At 50.4% G+C, this 24,606-nt stretch overlaps 1 protein-coding gene across 2 annotated transcripts; it reads left to right on the forward strand.

Moving 5' to 3' along the window:
• Positions 1–2,782: 2,782 nt before the first annotated feature.
• On the forward strand, positions 2,783–23,237 carry KLHDC4 (kelch domain containing 4). 2 transcript variants are annotated; one of them, XM_084215251.1, is made up of 12 exons: positions 2,783–3,051; positions 4,043–4,134; positions 4,923–5,001; positions 5,846–5,944; positions 8,067–8,203; positions 13,449–13,541; positions 13,887–14,046; positions 18,462–18,543; positions 20,240–20,448; positions 21,508–21,919; positions 22,348–22,467; positions 22,712–23,237. In XM_084215251.1, exons 1-12 carry the CDS (start codon positions 2,953–2,955, stop codon positions 22,894–22,896), a joined length of 1,767 nt encoding a protein of 588 aa, XP_084071377.1. In that variant the 5' UTR covers positions 2,783–2,952; the 3' UTR covers positions 22,897–23,237. The 2 variants fall into 2 exon arrangements, with proteins under 2 accessions (XP_084071377.1, XP_084071378.1); XM_084215252.1 differs by lacking the exons at positions 2,783–3,051; positions 4,043–4,134; positions 4,923–5,001 and adding an exon at positions 6,507–6,629 and having other exon boundaries at positions 5,897–5,944.
• Positions 23,238–24,606: the final 1,369 nt, after the last annotated feature.

Below are 24,606 nucleotides of genomic sequence, written 5' to 3' on the forward strand. Positions count from 1 at the left end.
GCCTTTTCTGAGGCTCTCATGCCTGTTATTCTTTACTTTGCTGATACAGCTGGATTTACCATCCTGTTGAATGAGCATATTCCAGACTATTAAAAAATAACAAAGTCGAACCACGTGGGCTTTGTATAGGTCAGAGCTGGAGAGGGGCTGCCAGAGACAACAGCACAGGACGACTTCAGAGCATGAAATGTGCAAACACAGCCAAAGCACAGCTTATGTTCCTCCAAACAAAGCAGGGACCAAACCTGAGACACAACAGAAACAAGCGTGGGACATCAGGGTGTGGGAGCTCTGTGTGTGTGTGTGCCCCAGCCCGGAGCCACAGCTGCCTGCCAGCTGTGTGCAGATGTTGGTGAGACTGTGGGAACGTGGAGTGGCCTTTCTCACCCTGGGTGATGGGAAGCTTGTGGAAAGAGCTCACCTAAGTCAGTGCTGGAGTTTTAAATGGATGTTTTAGGGCAGGTCGGTGCTCTCAGGTGTTCAGTCTCATCTTTACCCTCAACCTTCTGAGGAAGATTCATCCCTGAAATCATCATTGTGGACATAGCAATCCTCAATAGTGGAGCCCAGAATTCCCTGAAGAGTTCCTGCCCTGTTTCCTGCTCCTGTAGTGCTTTGCATTTTCAAAGCAGAGCTTTGGTTGTCCCCCCATCCTCCTTTCTCACATCCCCCGTGAGAAGCTGGACTGGGGAGTTCAAGAGATCAGAGAACTCACACCAGCAATGTCCTGCCTCACGTGGGAGCCAGCTCTGAATGACCCTACACATCCCAAACTGCACCAGAAACATGGAAAATAAAGGAGTGAGAAAGCAATCTGAGCTCAGAGAATCTCTGAACTTATGGAAATAACTGTGAACGATGCAGCACCAAAAGGGGGTGAGTGGAGCTGGGTGTGTGGGACATGAAAAACTTCTCACTCCCTCAATTAACTTTGAGGGTTAATTTCCTAAAAGTGCAGCTTTTTCATTTCAAAGCCTCCCTAAAAAGTGCTGGAAGACCTGGACCCAGAGGAATTGTTGACCTGTAGACACCAGGAGGGGATGTGTTTTCACACACTGATGTCTCTTTGAGGTTGAGGCCCAAGGAGCAGCGGGGAAACTTCCGAGCCTGTTTGCAGCGCCAGGGAACTCGGCAGAGCTCCCACATCTGGGAATTGCAATGTCCCATCCCTGGTGCCTCTGGGGTTTCTGTTCCCCTTCCTGCACATAAACACAGCCACGCTGCAGCTCGAGCTGGAGCCACAATGTTTTCAGAACAAACAGAAAAACAAAGTGCTGCTCATGGTGCGCATTGTCTGCAACCTCAAAATAACTTTCCCAGCTCTTTGTGCTCCAGGGCTGTGTTTTGCCCTGATCCCAGGTTCAAGAGTAGGTGGATGTTCCCAGCAAAGAATCCATCCTGCAATTCCATGGCACGTGCTGGATGTTTGGGATAATTCAGTGGGTGTTGAACTGTACCTTAGTGGAAATCCTCTCTGGATTGGGGTGGTGAAACCTCCCTGCTTCCGGGAAATGAGGGGTTTTGTGGGAATTCAGTGAAAAATATAATGATTTTATTCCTTCTGCTCCGCAAGAAACAATCATGGTGGCGATTTTGATACACAGTGGGATGAACTCGCAGCTAAAAGATGCATTTCAACCCTTATTTACACCCTTAGGTGTTCAAAGCAGGTGTTTTCCCAGGAATTTTTCCCTGGGCTCAGCATTTCTGTGTGAAATACCACATAAATCATCATTATTCCTTCTCCTCCACTGAGAGAAAAAGCAGCTGCCTGGCATTGCCTGACAGAGCCTGTACTTCTTTTGGCTCTCCAACAACTCAGGATTTGGAGAGTGGCCTGGATAAACCCTATTCCCAAAGGTCTGCAGCTGGAAATGAAAACACTTGCACAGGGCCTCAATCCCTGGGGAACTCTGCCCGTGGTTTAATTTTATTTTATTTCCGCACAGGGCCTCCCCCAGGCCTGGCTCATGTCTCAGGTGATGAAATTACAGAATCCCAGGATCACTGAGGTTGGAAAAAAGCTCCAGGACCATCGAATCCAATCTTTGACTGATCCCCACTTTGTCCCCAGCCCAGAGCACTGAGTGCCACATCCTGGAATTCCTGGGACACCTCCAGGGATGGGCACTCCAACCCTCCCTGGGCAGCCCTGCCAATGTTTAACCACCCTTTCTGTGAGGAAATTCCTCCTAATTGCAGAATCATGGAATATTTAGGGTCGGAATGGAAATCATCCAGCCCAAGGCAGGGCCACCTGGAGCAGGTGACACAGGAATGCGTCCAGGTGGGCTTGGAATGGCTCTGAAGATGGAGACTCCATGACCTCCCTGGGCAGCTGTGCCAGTGCTCTGCCACCCTCACGCTGAGGTGGAACTTGTGGTTTAGTTTGTGGCCATTGCTGTTCGTCCTGCCCGTGGGCACCACAGAGCAGAGCCTGAGCCTCCCTCGAGCCCCGTCCTCGCCTCCCCTCCCCTGAGGGGGGGCCATTTTGTGTGAGGGGAGGGGGCCATTTTGTGGGCTCCACGTTCTCCTCAGGGCGGGCATCAGCCCCACCGTGTCCAAGCCGTGCCAGGGCAGTGCCGCCCGGTGTGCGGGGCTGCATGAGCCCCTCTTCCTGCCGGCCCTGCGGGGCTCCTGACACCGAGCCGGAGCGGCCGCAGCCCGCGGAGCTCCCGCAGCGCTCCCTGAGCGCCATCAGTCCTCCGGGCCGCCAGGGGGCGCTGCCGCGCGGCACAGGGAGCGGAGCGGCCCGTCCCGGGGCCTTCCGGGGTATCCCGGGCCGGCGTGATCCCGCTGTAATCCCGGGGTATCCCGGCCCCGTCGCGTTCTGGTCCCGCTGGAATCCCGGGGTGATCCCGAGGTATCTCGGTGTGATCCCGCTGTGATCTCACCCCGGCCCCGTCCCGCTGTGATCCCGCTGGAATCCCGGGGTATCCCGGCCCCGCCGCCATGGGGAAGAAGGGCAAGCGCGACAAGAAGGGGAAAGGCGCCGAGAAGACGCTGGCCAAGATGGAGAAGAAGGTGTCCCGCCGAGCCAAGAAGGAGGAGGTGACGGGCGCCGGGGAGGGCGCGGGGCCGCTCTGGGGCAGGGGAAGGTTGAGGACAGCGTTGGGAGCAAAGGAGCGGATCCAGAGGGAACCTGGGCTGCCCAGGGAGAGTGAAGGATGTCATGGGCTGGAAGGGACCCACAAGGATCATCCCGTCCGGCTCCCGGCCCTGGGGAGATATCCCACCACGTGCCTGAGAGCTTTGTCCAAACCTCCTTGAAGTTGGACTTCGGGGATGCCCCTGGATCCCTGGCAGTGCCCAAGGCCAGGTTGGACGGGGCCTGGGGCAAGCTGGGGTTGTGGAAGGTGTCCCTGACCATGGTTGAGATTTCAGGTCCCTCATTCTCTGATTCCAAGCAGAATCTTCCTTAAATCCCCTCCGATCCCTTGTGTGTGATAGCAGTCTCACAGTTTAAGGCTCCTTCTTGCTTTCCATCCCCTCCATCCTTCTGGCCTTCAAAGCAGACGAGAACCTTTGTTTCTTGTACTCCCTTTGTTTCTTGTACTCCTAGAGGGGCTGCTTGTGTTTAAGCCTCAAAGCAATGACTTTTCCCTGGTGAAAAGTGCTGTTAATGGCCTCATTCAAAGCTCCAAGGCATGGAAGGTGCCCCTGTGGAGTCTCCTGGCTGCAGGGAGAGCTGATTCCATGCTGCAAATTTCCCAGGCTTTGGGAATCTCTGCTTGGAGCACACCTTCAGCAAAGTGACCTGAAGTGGGGTGCTAGGAGAGACCCTGGCTCAGAACCTCCCATTGCTGCAGTCCTGCTTCTGCCCTTGGCCTGTCAGCAGTTTTGGGGGGCAGATTTTGCTTTTAATTCAGTGAAGTTGAAAGGGGATAAAGATGTACGAGGTTTCTCTGGATAGAAAAGAGGTTCTAGTTATATTTGGGCAGTTATTTTTCTTTTTAGAAAAGGGAAACTGCGGGAGTGAGTGCTGGTTTCATGCGTGCTTCTGTGCATGTCAAGCTGCTCATGTCTGGCTTTTTCTTTCTAGGAGGATCTTGAAGCCCTGATAGCAGAATTCCAGAGTTTGGATGCTAAAAAGACCCAAGTAATTGAGTCATCCTGCCCACCCCCCTCACCCAGGTAAGAGCTTGTGTGAGGCTTCAGCTGCCACTTGTAGAGCAGCTGGGAGTGCTGTTGGTGTAATTTCTTTAGGTAAAGTTATTTCCCAAGAGGGGACGGTATAGCTGATAGGTGGAGTTATGAAAACCTGGAATACTGACTTCATGGTTAAAAAGAGACCAAAAGCCTGGTTTTGGGCATCAAAATCCACTTTTTAACCATCACATCAGCACAAAAGAGGAAAAGCAGGGTTAGATTCCAGGGCTTTGAGGGAAAATGAAAGTGAAGAGGAAGTTTTGGGTTTGGACTAGAGGGCTGAAAGGAATTCAGAGGCAAAAGGATGTGTCATGAAGTGAAAACCACTTTGTTGAGTGGGGTTCACAGACTTGGGGTGTTCAGGAGAGCAGTGACCAGCAGCAAGTGCAGAATAATGACACAGATAAATGGAGAGGAGACAGCCCAGAGTTCTGTGCCCTCATAAAAGTAATTTTTGTTCCTGCCACCCCGGCATTAAAATTCAGGAGCTCACGTCAAAGGGGGAGTTCAATCACAGAGTAACGTGTGCTCCTGAAATAGGAGAGCCTCTCAGACAGTGCCCCATTCATCTTGCTGGAAGTTTTGGAAGAAATTAATTTCTTTGGAGAAGTTTTTAGCCCTGGGGTGAACATCACAGCAGAGTAATTTGGCAGATGATGGAGAGACCTTTGGGGCTGGAGGGCAGAGGTGCTGGTGCCTGAGTTAAAAGCTCCAAGGTTCAGGGTTTTAAGGACTTTCACATCTTTTTTTTTTTTAATCCTCTTTTCTTTCAGGCTGAACTGCTCCTTCTGTGCTCACCCCGAGAGAGACGAGCTGATCCTTTTTGGAGGTGAATATTTCAATGGCCAAAAAGTAAAGTATACTTAATTTTCTTTTTCTTTATCTCCCCCCTCCCTCCTTTTCCTGTAATTTGCACAGGTCTCATTTGAAGGGAAATTCAAGGCAGAGTCATAAAATATGTATTTGTCCCTGAATGAGAGCAAAATAGCCTTTTAATTCTGCCATGGCTCTGTCTCATGGCTGAGCAGCTGGCAGGAAGGAGACACTCTGGAACCCATTAAGGAGTCAGAGTGATTGTCTCAGCATCAATATTTCAGGGCTTCATAATTTCTCCAGACTTAATTGTAGCCATATCTGCCCCTCATTTGGGATAACTAGTGAAGAATCTCTTGCCCTTCTCAAAACAAGACATTTCTGCACCTTTGCTGCTGGCTGCCTTGGAGATGGGAGCTGCAGCAAATTATTGCATTCAGAAACACTCTTTTTCCTGAATTCCTGCAGGTTGCAAGTGGTTATTTTGCTTCTGGAGACAAACTGCTCTGGAAAACTCCAGCCTGGCAGTGATATTTGGCCACCTCAGAGTTACCCAGTGTGATGAGCTGAATAATTCTGCTTTTTTTACCACCTGGAGCTGTTCTTTGCTCTGGAGTTGAGCAGCTTTAACCTTAACATCTCTGTTAAGCTCCAGTTTTTTAAATCCTCATATCTTAAGCCTTCAGCAAGGGTTTGGGAAGAAACATTCCAGCCCTGTGGAAGAGTTGCTGCCTCCCAGTGCAGTGCAGGAGCTGGTTGTCCTCCTTCCCTGCCCTCTGAGGAGGTTGTGCTTTGCGGTCTTCACCCCAAATCCCCCTGGGCTGGGCTGAGCTGAGCTGGGCTGGGCTGGGCTGAGCTGCTGTTTCCTCTCCCTGTCTCACAGACCTACCTGTACAATGAGCTGTACATTTACCACATCAGGAAGAACAGCTGGGCCAAGCTGGACATCCCCAACCCACCCCCGAGGCGTTGTGCTCACCAGGTAAAGCTCTGGCTGCCAGAGCAGCAGCTGGGATTGTTCTGAAGGAGATTTGGGAGGAGAGCTTGCATTTTTGCCCCTCCTGGGAGTTTCTTGCCTCTCTTTGTTCTCCTCCTAATGGGCTGCCAGTGGTGTCACTCCAGCTTTCTGTCCAAGGTGCTCTGGTCACTGGGTGTCCTCTGGCAGTGTTCGGTGTGGAATGAAGCTTTGGGGTTGTGTCTGTTGATTTGGCAGAACTCAAGCAGAGCTGGGGGGGAGATTATTCTTCAGAAATTAATTATTTGCTGTATTATACAAGGACCAGCTCAAATCCGTAATCCCAGGGGGCCCTGAATTTCCAAACTGGAATTTGCCCAAAATCCATTGCTCCCTTCATGGCCACAGCCCTCATCCATGAACATCCCAGACACTGCCACTGCTGCCAGCAGGGAGCACTTGGGCTCTTCTCCACCTCTCTGCAAATCCAGGTCACTGGCTGCTTGTGAGGATGAGGAATTTGGGTTTGTTTACTTCATGTGAACACCTGCACAGCAGAACCTGGACCAAAGACTTGTATTTTTTGCAGGTCTTTGGCCCTCACCAGCTGATAGATTTTCTTACCTGCTGCAGCCAGTGGGTGACTGGTGCCTTCCCAAAGCTGCCATACAGGATGTGAATGTCCTTTTCCTGCCCATCCCAAAGCTCCCTGGTAAGATCCAACACCCCAGTTAGGTTCATATCCCTTTGTTGTGTTACTGAGTGCCAATCTTCCTCTGAGCTCTGCATCCTTGAATTTAAAAGGTCTGCCTTGATTTTTGGGCTACTTTGTGCTGTTTAAAGTAGAGCTTGGTTTCAGAGGCCACATTCCAGCAGCCAGCAGGTGGCTGTCGAGCAGCTCAGTCCAAAGGGAGTAGCTCAGGAGCTGCAGCTGAGTTACAACAACAATAAACTGAGGAGTCCTGCTTCAGCAGTGTTTCTATCTGTTAATTAATTGTGGTTTTACAGGAGACAGTTCAGCCTCATGAGTTGACTGGTTTGTCTTCCTTGTGGCTTTATATTTAATGCATAGCTCAGAGCTAAACAGAAGTGTGTCTGTGGCTGCTTGGTGCATGTTTTTAGTTTTATTTGTCATCCCTGCTCTCTGACATACTGTTGGAACTGAGGTGAGAGGAGCTATGGGCAGGTTTTGGCAGTTGTTCAAGGAAAAAGGTTTGGTTTTGTCATGAATTTCAAGCCAGCTCTTGGAAAGGTCACCCACAAGTATGAGCAGGCTGTTGCATAAACCTTCCCTTTAAGCTTTTAAGCACTGGATGCCCATGGAATTCAGGCACACATCCCCTTTGTTTAGGTAACTTCATGTTCCCACAAATCCTGCCTGAAAGCACACCCTGGATTTTCTTAATTAATCATTTCATGTTTGGGCTGGTTTATGGCAGGGCATGGTCCTTTGTGGGGCTAAAAATCTTTTTTTTTTTTTTTTTGCTGGGAGAGACAGGCAGGGAATGAAGCCTTGTGAGGAAGGAGATCATTATCCCAATGTTGAGCTGTAATGGGTACCCTGGAGAAAACACAAATTGAAATTTGCACAGCCACAGCATTTCCTTCTTGGGATTCCTTCCTTCTTCCTTGGTCCTAACACAGATAACTTTAGTGAAGTGGAGTCTTGATCTTCTCCCTGCTTTTAACTGGCATCTTGCATGCCAGAGGTGTTTTGGTGCTGCTCAGTGCAAAAAAAAATTTAAAAAAACCCCTCTCTGCTATGACACAATCAAAGCAGTAACAGTCTCTCCTCTTGTCCAAATGCTGCACATTTCCTTCTGTATTTGGGTTTTTTTTTTTGTTGTATGCTTTCTTTAGTTTGCTTTTGAACAGAGAGAGTTGAACAATTTTTGTTATATTAATCCCAAGATGTTTCCTAGGAAACTTTGAACTTCCCCCAGGAGGTGGGAAGAGCCCAGCTTCTAGGCCAGCTTTCCCTTGCTCTAGGAAAGATGTGCTAAACACTTTTAATCCAAATTCTCCTTCCTTCAGCCCCAGAGAGCTGCTGCTGCTGTTCCTGGGATTTGGAGCTGAGTGTTTGGCACAGGGTGGAGTTGTGTGCCTGGTTTGGAATCCTGCTCTGACCCAGCTGTTCCTTGTCCTGCAGGCAGCTGTGGTGCCCACGGCTGGGGGGCAGCTCTGGATCTTCGGGGGCGAGTTTGCCTCTCCCAACGGGGAGCAGTTCTACCACTACAAAGATCTCTGGGTCCTGCATTTGGCCACCAAGACCTGGGAGCAGATCAAGTAAGTGCTGGGCCCTTGTGTCTGGACCATTCTTTTGCCAAGACATTTGGATCTCTGATCCCTGAGGTCCTGGTGTTCAGTGGCTCTTTGAAGCTGGCCTCGTGAGGAGCTGTGCCAGTGTGATCCAAGTTTGATTCCTGGTTCAGTGCTGTGGTTTCCCAGCTCTTCCTTAAATACAGAGGTGCCCATGCTCAAAGAGGTGGAGAAGACACCCCCAGAAAGAAGTGGGAATGTGAGTTGTGTTCCAAGTCTGTTGAGACCAAAGCTGGTTTATTTCAATCCTGATTTTTGGGGTGTGAGTGTGCCTTGGTGTTGCTTAACTGAAGGGAAGACTATCATGAGCAGCTCTCTGTTCCCAACCCTGGCAGGTGCAGGTGTCCAAAACTGTATTCCTGGGCTCCTCCAGTGAGGGCTGTACGAGGCCAGTGCAAGAGTCTCCCAGTTTTCACACCACTGGAGAATGCAGTTTGTATCTACCCAGCTGCACTCCTGGCATTTGCTGCCTTGAGAGTCTTCAGGATAAACAAACCAGTAATTCAGCCCTGTCAAAGGAAACATGTGCCAAAGGTTTTTGACAGGAGTGAAAGCGTAAATATTTTCAGTGGATCTGGCCCAAAGTCCTGTGTTGATGTGTCTTTAACCTTTGGCTCCTTGCTTTGGCTGCTCCTGTTTGTATTTGCATGACAGGAGAGTTCTAGTGGCATCCAGTGTGCTGAGAGGCAGGAGATTGGCTTTGGGTCTGAGTTTGACATTGGATTCCTCTTGGGTTTTGGGATTGTCTTGAACCAGAACACAGCTTTGGGTGGGCTGGAGCTCCAGATCACCCTCAAAGTGCACTGAGAAAAGCAGCAGCTTTTGATCATTTAGGAGTGATGTTCTTCCTTCAGGTGGGAACATCAGATCTGTCCAGTGATCCCATTTCAGCCCCTCTTTACACCCTTCTGTGTTCAAAGTTGATGTTTTCCCAGGAATTTTTCCCTGGGCTCAGCATTAGGGAGTGTGGGGTCTGTTAGCTGTGCCTGCCTCTCCTTGCACAGTAGCTGAGGCTGCTTTGGGATGAGCTGTGCAGGGATGGAGCCAGGGACTCCATCCTGAGGTCACACAGTGACTCACTGTGCCTGTCTCACCTTTTTCCCTCCCCCTGCAGAGTGGGAGCATTGATAGTGCCTGACAAGTGGGAATTTGGAGTCTACACTCCATTTTTGCTTCCTGCCTTGTTTGGGTGGCCTTCTGTCCTTCAGCCCTTCTGGGATTTTGGGAACACCCATGCCCTGATCCCAGTGTTGGAATCAGACAAAACACATCCCCTCCCCATCCTTGGGCTGCTCCTGGAGCTGCATTAATGAGGCAAAGGGAGGGAATGGCTTTGTTGTAATGCTGACCTGGCTGAGCACAGAAATGCAGGTTCTGCTGCCTCTTTGCTTTTCCATGCAGCATCTTGGTCAGGAGGTTGCTTGGAAAGGGGAAGAGGAAAAGGCAGAGGTGATTGTTGAGTTCTACAAGGGATTTTATCCTGCTTCTGTTAAAACTCTGATCATGACACCTGCTGCACTTCACTTCCTTCAGCATTTCCCATTTGTTGGGATCATGGTGAGGAGCCATCCCTGGTGCCAAGAGCCTTCACACAGACCAAGGAATAATTCCACGTATCCAGTGTGCTGCCAGTGTTACCTGAATAAATGCCAGGTGGCACACATGGGGTACAGACTAGTGTGGGGTTTAGAAAATGTCATTTTAGTGCAAATAATAAAGTAATAAAATTAATTATTCATGAAGAAGTGTCTGGACAAGAGAGGCAAAGTTTCTGTTTCTGTTCCCATGGCTAGGGTCACGAGTGCCACATTCAGGTGGGTTTGATGTGTTGGTTTGTCCAAGATGACCAAGATGCTGTAATATAAACATGAAATTCTAGGAAATCTGGTTATTCCAGCCCCACAGTTCAGATTCCAGACAATGATGTTGTCCTTCCTGGCCTATAATTCTTGCTACAAACCATCCTGGTGCTGTGAGGGGCTTGATTCTGAAACACTTGGGAAGAGAAAACCTTGACTAACTCTGAACACTTCCTTGTGCTGGGGAAGTGCAGCTCCATTTTCTCCTAGCACAGAGCACAGTGGTGCCAGGCTGCCTGACAGAGTTAAAAGTTGCTAAATTTAGCAGGATTTAGCTGTGTTTCCTTGCATTTTGCATGCACAAAGATGATCCAAACACAGCAAATCCCAGCCTGTTAGAAGCTGTGCCAGCAGCTGACTTTGACTTAGTGCAGCCACCTTATCTTGTGTGTGATGCTCGAGGTTTTCTCAGTCCATGAACTGTTTGTTACCCTGCCTTGGAGCAGCAATATTTTAACCTAATTGCCTCATTCCTTCCTAGAGAGAGCATTCCCAGTCAGCTCTCTGAGTCCCAGTGCCCTCTCTCAGGGAGAGACAGGGAGCATCCTTGGGGCTTGTGCTTGGGAATTGCCACATTCCTCCTCTGCAGCTCCCTTCACTGAGGTTCTGGAATGCTGGTGATGCTTCCTGCAGGATTTGGTGGGATGTGCTGCTGTAAATTTCCCAGTTTCACCAGTGTCTGTTTAACTGGAGCAGTCCCTGCAGTGGAGGATGGCCCAGCACAAGGTTGGATCTGATGGATGCCTCTCCTTGCTTACCAGAAAAATCAGGTCCTGCCACACCAGGTAGGAGGTGCTTAAAGAAAAGTGTGTTTTGGTGTAAATCAAGTAGATGGTCAGCCCAGAAATTAGTTTGTTCTTTGGTAGATCAGGATGCAGGTGTACAACTGTGACTGACTTTGCAAGGGGTTGGAATTGAGGATTTTGGGCTCTGTGCCAGTTGTGTTTTCCCCTCTCTATTTCCACTTGAGTGTTCAGACATGAGGGGACAGGATCTGTGTGTGCCACTGGGTATAAAACAACACAAACCCTGAGTTCAGCTTCCTCTGCAGGATAAAAGTGCTCTGTCCTCAAGTGCCCCTGTGATGGAATGTTCTCTTCATCCCCACTTTTATTATTGTTGAGCACTCCCAAGCTTCTCCTGAGCATCCTGTGGATGAAGAGGCAACTCCTGCAGCCTGCAGCCACTGGGACAAGTAATTCATGAATCTGGGGGCTGAATTCAGCTCTGATTTGTTACTACAAATCCCAGAGTAACTCCACAGGCAAAAGAAAATTCCTTATGGAGCAGCTCCGATCAGCCTCATGCTGTACATGTGTAGAGCCAGTCCTTAGCCAGAGTTTTTTCATCTATTTTTAAAAAAAGTCTGGAGAATTTACAGCTCCCTCCTACATGTCTGCCTTCTGGTGTCAACCCAATGAAAGAGAGCATTAATCACAAAGTCTGGGAAGCCATTTCCAAAATATTTCTTTGGGACCAGGAGCACTGAAACAGGTAAAAGAGAAGAGTTTGTGTTTGGGAAACAAGTTGCAGGAATATCCTCCTGGAGTGGGAATGAGGTTCTGCATCACTGCCAGTCCTGCCTGACTGTGCCATTTGTGCCTTGGAGTTAAATCTACATTGGTGGGAGCTTTATTAAAACACATCAATGAATAAACTTTTATTGATTTTGAACTCACAGGAAACCTGTTTGAGAAACAAGGCACAAGATATTCTCTGAGAACCAGATTTTAGTGCTCATGTTTGGTTTAATTCTCCCTCTCCTTAAAAAGAATTAAAAAAATTATTTAAAAGGTGCCATCTTTTGGAGTAATGACATGGGAGTTTTGTTACAGCAAGAGAAAATAATGATTTCGGGTCTTGATGAAATTAATACCAGAGGTGCTGTTCTGCAGGGTGATACTTAAAGATCCAGTAAATGCTTGGAAAAACCTCCTCTCTGTTAGAATAAAGAGTCCAGGCAATCAATATTAATTCAGTCTTCCCCAAACGCTGCTCTTCTGGTGAAGTTTCTCATTATCACTGGGGTGAGGTTGTCATTTTCCATGGTGAATAAGGGCCCTCATTTTCTCTCTCCTCAGAAATCCATCACCACTTTCCCAGCTCCCTGCTGCCACTCCAAGTGTGGCCACGGGGTTGTGGCTTTAGGTTTTGCTGCTGTTTTCAGCTTTATTTATTTAGGCCCTGATTGTGCAATCACTTCCACACCTTAGAGCTGCCTGGTGGAGGAGTCTTGCTGGGCTCAGTGGTGCCAGCTGGGAGCTTTGGGAGACTCCTCAGGGAGGGAAAACAGGATGGATTCATCCATGGGGACAGAGAACACACAGCAAACCCTCTTTGGCTTAAAGTTGGCTGTTGGGAAGTTGTTGGGGTTGTTTTTGTTGTCTCTTTTGTGATGCTGGGGGTGAAGGAGAAGGAAGGAGGGTGGATCCATGCTGTGGTGGTGTCCAGCAGCCCAGCTCCTAGGGAGCCTTGTGGAGGGGACAGATGGAGGGAGTGTTGCTTGTTCTTGGAAATGGAAGCTGCACATTTAACTGAAAGCTTGGAAGAGCAGAACAGGCATGTGTGGCTGCTTTTGAGTGAGTCACAGAGTCATGGAATGGTTTGGGTTGGAAGGGACCTTAAATCCCATCCCATTCCTCCCCCTCTGTAGACAGGTGCACCTTCCACTGTCCCAGGCTGCTCCAAGCCCTGTCCAACCTGGCCTTGGGCGCTTCAGGGATCCTGAGGCAGCCACAGCTGCTCTGGGCACCCTGTGCCAGGAAGAATTCCTTCCCAACATCCCATCTATCCCTGCCCTCCTTCAGTGGGGTAATGCTGACAGTGATGACTTGTTTTGCTGCAGTGCCTTTGTTCTTGAGGAGATCTGGGTAATTCATGAAATGTTTTCACTGGTTTGGAGTCATACCCAAACTGCAGGTGGATGAGTGAAGGTGATGTTGATTTCCTGAGACAATGAGGGATGGGGATGTCAGAGCCAGGCTTTGTCTCTTTGTGCTTGGAGAAAACATCTCAGTTTGGAGTGTCTTCCCTGCAATTGTGAAGAGCTGTTCATTAAACTCTCCTGAAGAATCAGCTCCTGAGTCATCACTGGAAACTCTGGGTGCTCTTAGGGTGGTTTATCTCTAGGAATAGAACTGCCTGTGCTGCAGTCCCAAGAATTCCTGGAAGAGCATCCATCCCATCCTGGGGAAAAGCAGCCATGGATTGAGGCAGCCACATTCCCAGTGGTGCCCATTTCCAGGAGAGGCTGAGCTCAGCCAGCTCAGCTGCCAGTGACTGCAATAAAAATGGCCTGAGGCACTACCAGGGCAGGGGATTGTGCTGATAAATGGAATTTCTTTGTGTTTCAGGGCACCAGGAGGGCCCTCTGGACGAAGTGGACATCGGATGGTTGCGTGCAAAAGGCAGCTGATCATCTTTGGAGGTTTCCATGAGAGTGCAAGGTGGGTTGCTGGGGTGGCTGGGAGTTTGAGTCCTCCTTAAAAAAGGCAACAAAATTTCACCAGTAACAGAAATCTGGGTATGAATGGGAGAGTTATCCTCAGCAGGACTGGGACTGAGCTAGATTTTTGTGTTAGAAAGACAAGGGATCTTGATTTAAAGTCTTCAGGTGTGGGAGAAATCACTGTAGCACTGAAGCAGCTGCCCATCCTTGTAGCCAAAGCTCAGTCCAGCACTTTTGGCCTCTCAGTCTTGTCAGATCCTTGTCTTGTAGAAATGGGGGCTGAGAGCAGAGCTCTGAAATGCTGTTTCATCCTGTCCTGAGTGTCCCCATGTGCTCTCTGCAGAGATTTCATCTACTACAACGATGTGTACACCTTCAACCTGGACTCCTTCACCTGGAGCAAGCTGGCTCCTGCAGGGATGGGGCCTGCTCCAAGGTCTGGCTGTCAAATGACTCCCACCCCTGAGGGCAACATCATCATCTATGGGGGCTACTCCAAGCAGGTAGGGGACACTGTGTGCTGGCAGGTGTTGTCCACAGGCTGGGAACCAAAACAGGCATCTTCTCATTCTCTTTTTTTCATGCAGTTCTGATTGAGGGGCTAATCTTGGTTCAGATGATTTCTTTATTTTCCCTGCTGTTCTTATCCAACAGAAGGAACTGATGTCACTGAGGGAGGAATAAGCAACTGGGAGAAATGACATTTTTTTGGCAACTTAAAGCATTCTCAGGTATTCTTTGTGCTTCAGCACTTGCAGGTTAAAAGCAGCAGTTGCCAGGAGACTTTTATTTTGTGCCATCAGTGGCAGAGGTGAGGGAGCAAACTCGATAAGCCAAAAAAGACTTTTGACAAGCACCAGGCTCCCCTTGCTCTGGGAATCTATACCAGAGAGCACATTGCTCACTGAGCAGGTATCCCTGTCCATGCTGGGCAGCAGGAAGGAAGTGTTTCATTGAGCAGAAGGCTCCTGCCAAAGCTTTTCATGTTGGGAATGCAGGCAGAGGCCTGGATCCTGCTGCTCCCGTGGAAAGGCAGCAGGGGAGGAGGACGCCTTGTTCTTCTGAGGGGAATAAATGAACAAAGGAGGGGAGAGGGGAGAGAAGGGAGTTGGTCTCTCTGTATATTTAGAAGCATTTGTGCCTCCTCAGGGCCTGAGCTTTGGGCTCTGCCTTGGATTCAGCAGCAGTAACGACACAGCCTTCTCCACCTGAAAGGGCTTTGTCCTCTTCCCTTCCCTGTGCCGTGTGCTCACTCCTGAGGGTGGAGAGGGAGCAGGAGCCTGCATGCTCTGCTGGCTGTGGAGCTCTCCTGGAAGCAGCTGGGCTCCAGGTGCCCCATGGAGATATAAAAGTCACACATGTTTGCAGTTGGTTCTGTTCCACTGCTGCTCTGCGTTGGTGTGAGCTGGTGAAAATGAAGGAGAAGGGATGGGGGAATGCAAAGCTGCCCTCAGCCTTTGGCAGGGCACTGGGCAAGGATGGGAGCTGAGGGAAGTTCTCTGCAGCTTGGAAAACAGCTTTTCCATTAGAACACAGACTCCATTAAAGCAAAACAGACATTCCATTAAAACAAGACATTTTTCACAGATGTTAAAAATCTCCTTCCTTTGTCATGTGGAGAGCTCTGTGTGCTTCTCTCTGACGGGCCACTCCTGCCAGGCTCTGCTTTTGTAGCACAAACTGACCAAAGCTCTGAACAGAATTTTCTCTGCAGCCTTCAGCATGCTCCTGAAAATTAAATTCAGCAGGATATGGCCCCTCTAGGAGAGACCCACTTCTGTTAATGTGTGGCTATTTAATTCTCATTGTGTCTTCACTTAGAGCTGATTGTGGAGCTGAGTGTCTGGGTTTGCTTTGAAGTGCAGAAAATGTGTTTGCCTGGGATACTCTTGGGAGAAGGTAAACAGAGAGAAAACAATACTTAACTGGAGTTGGGCAGCTGCAGGAGAGGACTTACTCCTTGTCTCCAGTTACAGGGTCAGATACTCCAGTCAGGGCTGCTGTGAAGACATTTTGGGGAGTTTGAAGACATTTCTACATCTGAAACCAGGCAGATATCAAAGCAAAGCACCATTCATCAAATGCAGAGTATTCCAAGGAGAGACAGGACTAAGTCACACATGGGATGGGAAATTTTGAAGGGAAAAGGGGAGGAAAATCAGATTAGCTCTTCTTTTTGAATAGGAACATTATTTGGCTGTCACATTGCTGGAGGAGGGTGGTGACTTGGCAGGGCTGCTGTCCTGTGATGGGCAGGGAGCTGGGAAGGCAGGAACAGAGTTTTGGGGCCTGCTTTGATTCCCTGAACTTGCAGAAGTGACGTGGAGAGTCTCTTCTCAGTAACATGTCAGTCCAGGGCTGAGTGCCCTTCATGCGACCTGATTAAAAAGTCCTTCCTGGCTGGGGAAATGGAATGACTTGTGTGAGGCACTGCAGGACCTGCAGAGCCAGGGCCAGCACCTTGGTCCCCACACACCCTTGCTGTGGGTTTTCCTGAGTAAACCAGGCTGCAAATGGTGAAAAAGGAGCTTTCCAACCCTGGGTATGACTGCCTTGAGGTGCTGGTGCCTGATATTTTAAAGAGCAGAGTTCTCAGCACAATGGTGTCTCTGTTCCTGTTTCTGGAGATGATAAATACAATTTCTGTCATCTCCTACAGAAGGGATGTTGTGGGTGCTGCCAGCTCTGCCTAGAATGGACCTCACAGTGCCCAGAGGAGCTCAGACCTGCTCTCCTGCTGATCCTAAAGATGTCCTCAGCCCTTTCCTGTGCTGGGGATGGGGCTTGCTGCAGCAAGCTGCATTTTAGGCTGGCTGAAGCTCCATTGCTAGGCAACAGAGGGGCTGGAGCTGCTGCTGCTCCACCTTGCAGGTGCAGCCTACAGGCCAGGGGAGGGCTGGAATTGCATGTGGGCACGGTTTTGGGATGCCAGACATGGCTGGGGTGTGGGGATCTTGTTGTTGTTTTGGGTTTTTTTTAGTGGCAGTTGTCACAAAGCTAAAGTGGATTCTGCTGGGAGGTGTGGAAGTGCCTGACTTGTAAGGTCTGGTGGGACTGGTTCCCTCCATAGCTCTACCTGCTGAGCACTTCTGCTATTTGGATGGTTTTGAGCACTGTTGATCTCCTGTCAGACAATTTTGGAGAATCCTGATTTCACATCTCAAGTTCTCTGTGCCTCAGTTCCTTTGCAGGCTGGCAGCAGAGTTGAATTTTCAGCTGATGCCTGTAAAGCTCTTGTACCTCCCCACTGTGCCTGCATGTGCAAAGCACAGGCTGTCCACTGTGGGTATCCCAGCCAGTTTTTCCTGGAAAACAAACACCTGGAACTGGAAAGCACCAAGGATGGGGGGGGAGCAGGAACCTCTTGTGAGTGATGGAAGGATTTGCTCAGGGCTGACTTGTCCTGGCTGGGAGGGGATGGATCTCTCCAGCAGCTGGAAGTGCCTGTGACAACAAAAACTGACTCCCACTCCACCTCATGGGGGTTCTCTGAGCCCAGGGAGCTTTGTCATGTTGCACACACAGTGTGTTTACTACAGGGAGCTTTTCAAGAGAAAGGGAATGTGGATTTTCCACACAGCTTGGATGGCTGTGGAGCCAGCTGCTTTCTCTGTGTTTGCTTTCCTGCCTCTCAGGCAGTGCTGTGCTCCTCACACTTCACCTGGGTGGAGTTGTGCAGTGCCCAGAGCACACTTCCCTCTCTTCTCTCTAAGAACTGAACACCAGTCCCAGGAACTGGACACCAGGCCCTGCAGCACCAACAGAAGCTGCCAGGTACAGCTGTGCAGCAGGAGAGGGCTGGACCCAGTTGGTTTTAATCCCCTGTGACAATTTATTTCTCTTCTCTGGGTGCCAAAATTCCTGCATCCTGTAGTCTCCATAGAGCTCATCTTCCTGAGGGCTGGACCCTGGGATGCACTGCTGGGATGCACTGCTGGCACCCTGGGAGCAGAATTCCTCATCCCTGCTGGCATCCTGGGAGCAGAGTTCCTCATCCCAGGAGGAAGGCAAAGGAAGTTGTGCAGGAAGGATGGCTGGGTAATGACATTATTAACACAGCTCCTGTGGTGGTGTGGCACAGAGCTGCCTTGGGATGCTGCTGTTGCCATGAGCACTGGAATCCAGGGAGAGGAGCAGGGAAATCACACTGAAAATCAGGCATTTCATGGCTTCTGCTGAGCTTTCACCTTGTCCTTGCTGCTGCCTTTTGTAGGGATGGGAGTGGAGTTTCTGCTTCTGTTTAGGAGGATGAACCTGTTGCTCAGGGCTGTGGCAAAGCTGCCAGCTGCAGGGGGACAGAGCTGTCACCTCTGCCCCTCCTGTGCTGGCTCAGGGGGGTGACAGGGATCCACAGCCTGGGCTGGTCACAGGGGTGGGCCACATGAGGTCACTGCAGATCAGAGCTGCTCAGCATCCAGGGCAGAATCCCAGAGGGCCTTGCAAGCCCTGGAAAGTTGTCATATCCCACTGGGGAGTGGGAATTCTCCTTTTACAGGAGTTAAATCAGCCCTGAGAGCACCTGCACCTCTGGGGCAGAGTAAAAGGCAGGACCTTGGCTCTTCTGTTTCTTCAGTGCTGCCCACCCTTCCTTTGTTTGCAAACCAGTTGGTTTTAGTCCCCTGTGACAATTTATTCTGCTCTGGGTGCCAAAATTCCTGCATCCCATAGTCTCCACACAGCCACAAATCCCCAGAAATCCGTGCTGCAGCCTGGAGAGCCCTTCCTGCTGCCACAGGCAGGAATTCTGGCACATCCCAGGGAGTTATCCCTGCTTTGAATCCCATGGTTTGGAGCTGCCTGATGCTCCAGAGGGGCCTCTCCTTGCCCAGTGCCAGTGTTTGCATTTCCAGTTGGATCCCCCTGTGATTTGGCCACTGAAGCTGTTTCCTGAGCATCTCTGTGTTTCCCTTCCCTGCAGAGGATCAAGAAAGATGTGGACAAAGGCACCCTGCACACAGATATGTTCCTGCTGAAGGCTGAAGGGACAGGCAAGGAGGAAGGTGAGCACTGCCTTGGGAATGCAAATTCTCTCCTCTCCTTGGAATAACACACCAAAAAACCTGGAACCAAATTCCCCTCTCAGTGATAACCTCTGTGCCCCAGTGTTGGCTGGGAAGGAAGAAATGCAGGAAAAGAGATTTTAGTGATTTTTTTTTTTTCAGTTTGTATGTGGGAGGGAATTAAAACAACATTTCCAAATTCCTGTTTCTGGGACATTTTGATCAGTACTTTCCTGTTCACAACAGAAAAATCTTTGGGATTGCAGAATTCTCCTGTTTTGGGGGTATTCCTGGGTGGATGCCAGGGACCTGCTGAAGCTGCTCCATCCCTCCCTCGCCAGCTGGAGAAGGGAGAGAAAATCCAGAAGGACAGGGAGAATCACTCTTCTCTTTCCGTGCTCCAGGCTGGCCCCATTCCATGGGGTACAATCCTTGTGGGACAGATTGATCCATGGTGGCTCTTTGGTTATCTTGGATTGGAATAGGAATTCCATCACTTCTCTTAGGAGATTTTCTCCTTGACTCAGGCAGTGGGGCACTTTCCTTGGAGCTGAATTTCCAAAATGTTAAAATTGTGATTGATTTCTCCAAACCTGACTGTCTGGGATGGGATTTGGGGAGGAGGGTTGGTCACCAGCACTGTCTGGACTCCAGGCCCTGTTTGCTTTACTCCTATTTATAGTTTTATCTTGTTGGGATTGCAGTTCCTTCAGAAGCACAGGGCCTGGCAGTCTTCTCCCAGCCTGCATTTCAGGGATTTGCTCTGAAGTCAGAGTAGAAGAGATTGAAGAAAAGCAGAGGGATAGAGCACAAGTCTTGTCCTGCTGCTGAGCCCTCTTTTAAAGCCTGGGTTGAGCTTTTTGGGATGATCTGTGTTTATTTTTGGGGGTAAGGCAGGGTGGCAGAAGAGGTGGAGAGAACTGATGGAAGGTGGGAGGGCTCCATGGGATAATTGAGGGATGTTTTTTGGTGCTTGAAGGCTGCATCTGATCAGGCCTTGTCTGAACTCCACCCTCCAATAAAAGAGCAGACACTTTCAAGAGTCTCCTTGGTCCAGAAAGCTCTGGAATACCCTGAAGATGCCATGAGAATGGCCAAAACAGGGCATGGAATTGATGCCTCAGGTTTTGGCTTTTCTGTTTTTCCCATTCTGTGCTGCTTTAGTGTGTGGGTCTGGGTTCACATCAGGGGATGCTGAGCTCTGTGCACAGAGCAGGGAGACAAAACAATTCCTGCTCCAGCTGGGCACCAAGGACAAATGACCCAAATCTCAGCCCAGGAGCACAAACCCCGTGGGCTGGAGAGAGAAAAACAAGCAGGGTGGGACTGCAGGGGCTAAAGCTGGGATGGGACAATGAACTGCAAGGTGCAAATGGAGCAGAGCTGATCCCAGGGGGAGACCCCATGCCCGGCCGGGCATTTTGGGAACATTTTGGTTCACCTTGGGTTCATTTTGGGACCATTTTGGTTCATTTTGGGTGCAGCCCTGGCTGGGCTCTGGTGCTGCCCCAGGTGGATCCATGGAGGAGATCCTTTGGATAAATCCCTGCTTTATTCTTTAGCTCTGTCCAGCCTCTGTTCTAGGCCAGCCTTCCCAAGGCATCAGAATTCCTTGCTGGAATTCTGAGAACCTTGGAATACACAAACAAGCCAGGATTCTCCTCTGCTGCTGCTCTCATTTGTTCTCTCTTTGCAGACAGGTGGAGCTGGAGTCGGCTCAGCCCCTCTGGAGTGAAGCCCAGCCCCAGGTCTGGCTTTGCTGTGGCTGCTGCTCCCAACAACCGCTGCCTCCTCTTTGGGGGGGTGCAGGATGAGGAGGAGGAGGAGAGCATTGAGGGTGACTTCTTCAATGACATTTATTTCTATGACATCGGGAAGAACCGCTGGTTCCCTGCACAGCTCAAGGTCTGGGCTTAAATAATTCACTCATTTCATCACCTGGCACATCCTTTACGGCTGGTTTGGCCTCTTTGAGATTTCACAGATTGTCTGGGTGGGAAGGGACCCTAAAGATTCCCTCATTCCACACCTTCCACAAGCCCAGGTTGCTCCAAGCTGGCCTTGGACACTTGCAGGGATGGAGCAAGAGTTTTTCTCTCCTTGAAGGCATCCTGCATTTCTGGTAGCTCAGGGTACACCTGAGCAGTCCCTCTCTTCAGGAATCAGGCTGCCCCATTATTGTGGAATGCAAAATGAAGTAAAGCAGCTTGAAAACATATTTCTGGTGTTTTGCTGAATGCCTCTCCAGGCCAGATGAGCCTGACATGAAGGGAGTTCACTCAAAGCTGCTGTGAAAAGATTTTGGGATCAAACCCCTCCCTTTTCTCCCCAGTGCTGACGAGCTACCAGAAGAGATTAAATATTAACCTTGGCTCCAAGAGCTTCAGAGCTCAGCTCAGCTCTTTGGTTGTGTTTGAACCACTCTCACAGGCCAAGGGAGGTGCAAACCTGGTTCAGCTTCTCCTTCCCCCTGCCCCTTCCTGGCTTTGTTCTCCAAATGGAGAAGTCAATCCCATAATAACAGGCAAACAGCCACTCAGCTGGTTGCTTTAGCCGTCCCAAACTGATTGTTTTCCAGCCCTTTCAGAGAGTTCTTCCAAGACCTGGAGTGCTGCCTGGTAATGGGCTGTAATTTAGCACCCAGCAATTGTTGTGATTTCAGGAAATCGTGGGGTACTTTCCTTTGTCACAGAACAGTGGCCTCTGTGTTTGTGGCACCTGGGAGCAGGAGAGCTGCTCCTCTCTTAACAGAGGGAGCAATTCCACACTCTGGGTTCTCCAGGATCTTTACTGTTCCTTCTTGTAGGCTGGGAGAAGCTCATGCTGTAGGAGAAATTGCACTGATCACTTGAGACTTTAAATTGTGATGAAAAATAGGAACTGTTCCTTCCCTTCATGCTGTCTCTATGAACTGCTGGTAGGTGCATGCAATGCCACAAAATCTCCTTCAATTCCTGTTCTCAGGGCCCAAAATCAGAGAGGAGGAAGCGCAGGCGTGGCAGACAGGCTGAGGCAGAGGCTGCTGGAGGGGAGGAGCTGCAGCTGCCACCTCCCCAGGGCCCTGTGGAGATCGTCAAGGAGGTGGTGGCAGAAGATGGCACCGTCATGACCATCAAGCAGGTGATCCCTGGAGCTGCAGAAGACAAGGACATGTCTGGCTCAGAGGAGGAGGAAGAGGAGGAGGAAGGTGGAGCCCTGGGCCAGCCTGTGGAGCCCTGCCCACGTTCCAGTGCCATGGTGGCAGTGAAGCACGGGGTCCTCTACGTGTATGGGGGCATGTTCGAGGTGGGCGACCGCCAGGTGACCCTCAGTGACCTGCACAGCATCGACCTGCACAGGATGGACCAGTGGAAGGTGCTGCTGGAGATGGATCCAAGTAAGCTCTGCTGCTGGGAGCTCTCCCTCTGCCTTCCCTGGGGGAAAAAAACAACTCTGGGGTTTCCACAGGGGTGGTGGAGAACCTTTGAGTGGAGGTTTTCCCTGGATGGGAAAAAGTGTCTTACCTGTGTGGCCCAGAGCTTTGGGGTCACTGTACAGTCAGCTCCGCCCTGTGACTTGGAAATCCAAGAGCTGTAAACAGAGCTGTGGTGGCTTGAGGCATCCTGGGAATCCTGCTGTGCCAGCCTTGTCCACTCCTCCAGGGAAGTGGGATGCTCTTGCCTGTCCCCACTGTCTCAGGGCAGTGAAGGGCTCGAGTCCTGCACAGCATGTGGGCATTACCCAGGGTTAGCTCTTGGTACCTTAATTATCTCTCTGTATCATAATTCTCTCTTTGTGCCTCTTCTCTTTCCTTTCTCATCAAAGAAACTCAGGAATGGCTGGAGGAGTCAGAGTCAGATGAAGAGGAGGATGATGATGTGGAAGGTGCAGAGGGAGGGGAGGAAGAAGAGGAGAGCTCTGAAGAGGAGAGCTCTGATGAGGAAGGTAATGACTAATAAGTGCTGTCTCCATACTAATCTAAAATGGGGTTTAGTGCAGTGCCTGGTTCTGCTGGGAGCCTGGAAGGTCTTCCTGGCATCCAGGTGAGTTTCCAGCAGAAGCAGCTTTCCTAACACTCTTGGAATAAAAGAGAGATTTTTCTGCTTGCTGGTAGATTTGACCCCAAGGGGCTTGGCTGATGTGGCCCTGGTGAGCTGTGTGTGACCTCTGTGTTCCTCTCTCTGCCCAGGGGAGCAGCAGCACCCAGCAGTGCAGCCTGGGGAGGCCCAGGCCCAGTACTTGGCCAGGACAGAGCAGTACTGGCTCGGGCTGGCCCGTAGCCACATGGGCCCCGAGGCCAAGGACAAGAAGGTGCTGAAGGTGGCTCATGCCATGGCCAAGACTTTCTATGAAGATCCCACCCAGACGTCCTGAGGCTGCTCCAGGAGTGAAGGAACGTGCTGGGAGCAGTGGCCAGCCCTGCTGAGCTCAGTCCCATGTCCGTGCTGGCTCCAGCCTTTCCCAGCTCTGGCTGACCATCCTGGATGGATGCTCTGGATCTGCTGGTACTCCTGGGAATGCTGTGGGAGGCTCCTGAAGAGCAGGATTGCTGTCCAAGCACTTGCTCTGCTTGTTCTGGGCTGTACAACAACACTGACTTTGTTGTTCCAAAGTTGTTTGGGGTCTGTCCAGACAAACTGTGCACATGACAATGGTTCACTGGTCCCAAATTCCTGACTGGGGCCAGGATGTGTCTCCAGGTGTTCCTACAATAAACTCACTTGGTTATATCACCTTGTTTTGCTCAGTAAATCCCATCCCATTTTGTTCTTGTTTTCTTCCTGGTGGGGAAGAGGGATTGCGGTTCCTGCTGTGACATCTGCAGGCAGTGTAAAGTGCACCAGCAGCTCTGAGATGCCTGGAAAAACCTGGGAATCCTTTCCTGCCTTACCTGTGAGATGCACTCACAGAAACCTCTTCCTTTTCCATGTTCACTGTAGTTCTGCCTTTGTGGAATGTCCAGTTCCGTTTTTCTCCCTGTTGGCCCAGTTGTCCTGCAGGTGACCTCCTGATGACCAGTGAATTGTCCACCTGCTGACCTCACTGAGGCCAGGAAGGAGTGGGCTGCTCCAAGGCTTTGTTTTTCAGCCCCTCTCCTCAAGGCATCCCTTCCTTCCCAGCAGGGCAGTGCTGTGTCCTTGGGGACAGCAGATGGGATCCAAGTGTGTGCTGCAGCAGCCAAGTGATGCCTGGAGGTGCCACCAGGACTGGCTGTCCTTGTGCAGGGAATTCCAGGTGCCCTGGGTATTGCTGTGGCAGGGCCATCCCCAGGGATGCAGCTCTCCAGAGAGCAGGGCTGGGATCTGCTGGGCTAATTAGGACAGAAGGAAGATTAAATAGAGCTGACAGGGAGCTTTAATTGGTGAGATAAAAACATGGCTGTCAGGGAGGGACCTTCCCCACTAAATAACAGGTGAGAGGTGAAAGCAAACCATTTATTGATGATCTGGAGAGGAGAAAATGGAGCACTTATTGATGATCTGGGAAAAGTGAAAACAAAGCATTTCTTGTTAATCCAGGAAGGAATCCCTCAGCTTGCTCAGTCACTCCCCTGTTGTCCTTTCACTTGGGTAAGTTCACATCTTTCTGTGCAAAGTTTTGGGAGATTTGTCACTCCCTGAGAAGGTGGGCAGGCCCTGGCACAGGTGCCCAGAGGAGCTGTGGCTGCCCCTGGATCCCTGGAAGTGCCCAAGGCCAGGTTGGACAGGGCTTGGAGCAACCTGGGGCTTTAAGATCCCTTCCAGCGCAACCCATTCCACGATTCGATGATCCCACAACTGCTGCAGTCATTCAGGAGCTGTGCAAGGAGCTGAGCTGTTCCCTAAAGCAGGAAAAGCTGTCGGGATTCTGTTCCTTGCAAACCCCTCACCCCCAGCTCAGGAGATCCCATTCCATCCCTGCTCCATCCTGCCTCAGCACAGCCCTCTGGAGCCGCCCTATTTGTGTGACAGCTTCCAAAAATCCCTGCTTTCCAGCCTCCCTGCACTTGCCAAAGCTGCCGTGTGTAATTAGTCCTTAGGTCTCAATTAAGCCCTCCGCCGTGGGTCCCACCCTGTTTCTGCTGTCGCTCCTCCCCCTCTGATG

This window comes from Fringilla coelebs (assembly GCF_963513975.1).
Source record: "Fringilla coelebs genome assembly, chromosome: 14".
Lineage (NCBI taxonomy): Eukaryota > Metazoa > Chordata > Aves > Passeriformes > Fringillidae > Fringilla > Fringilla coelebs.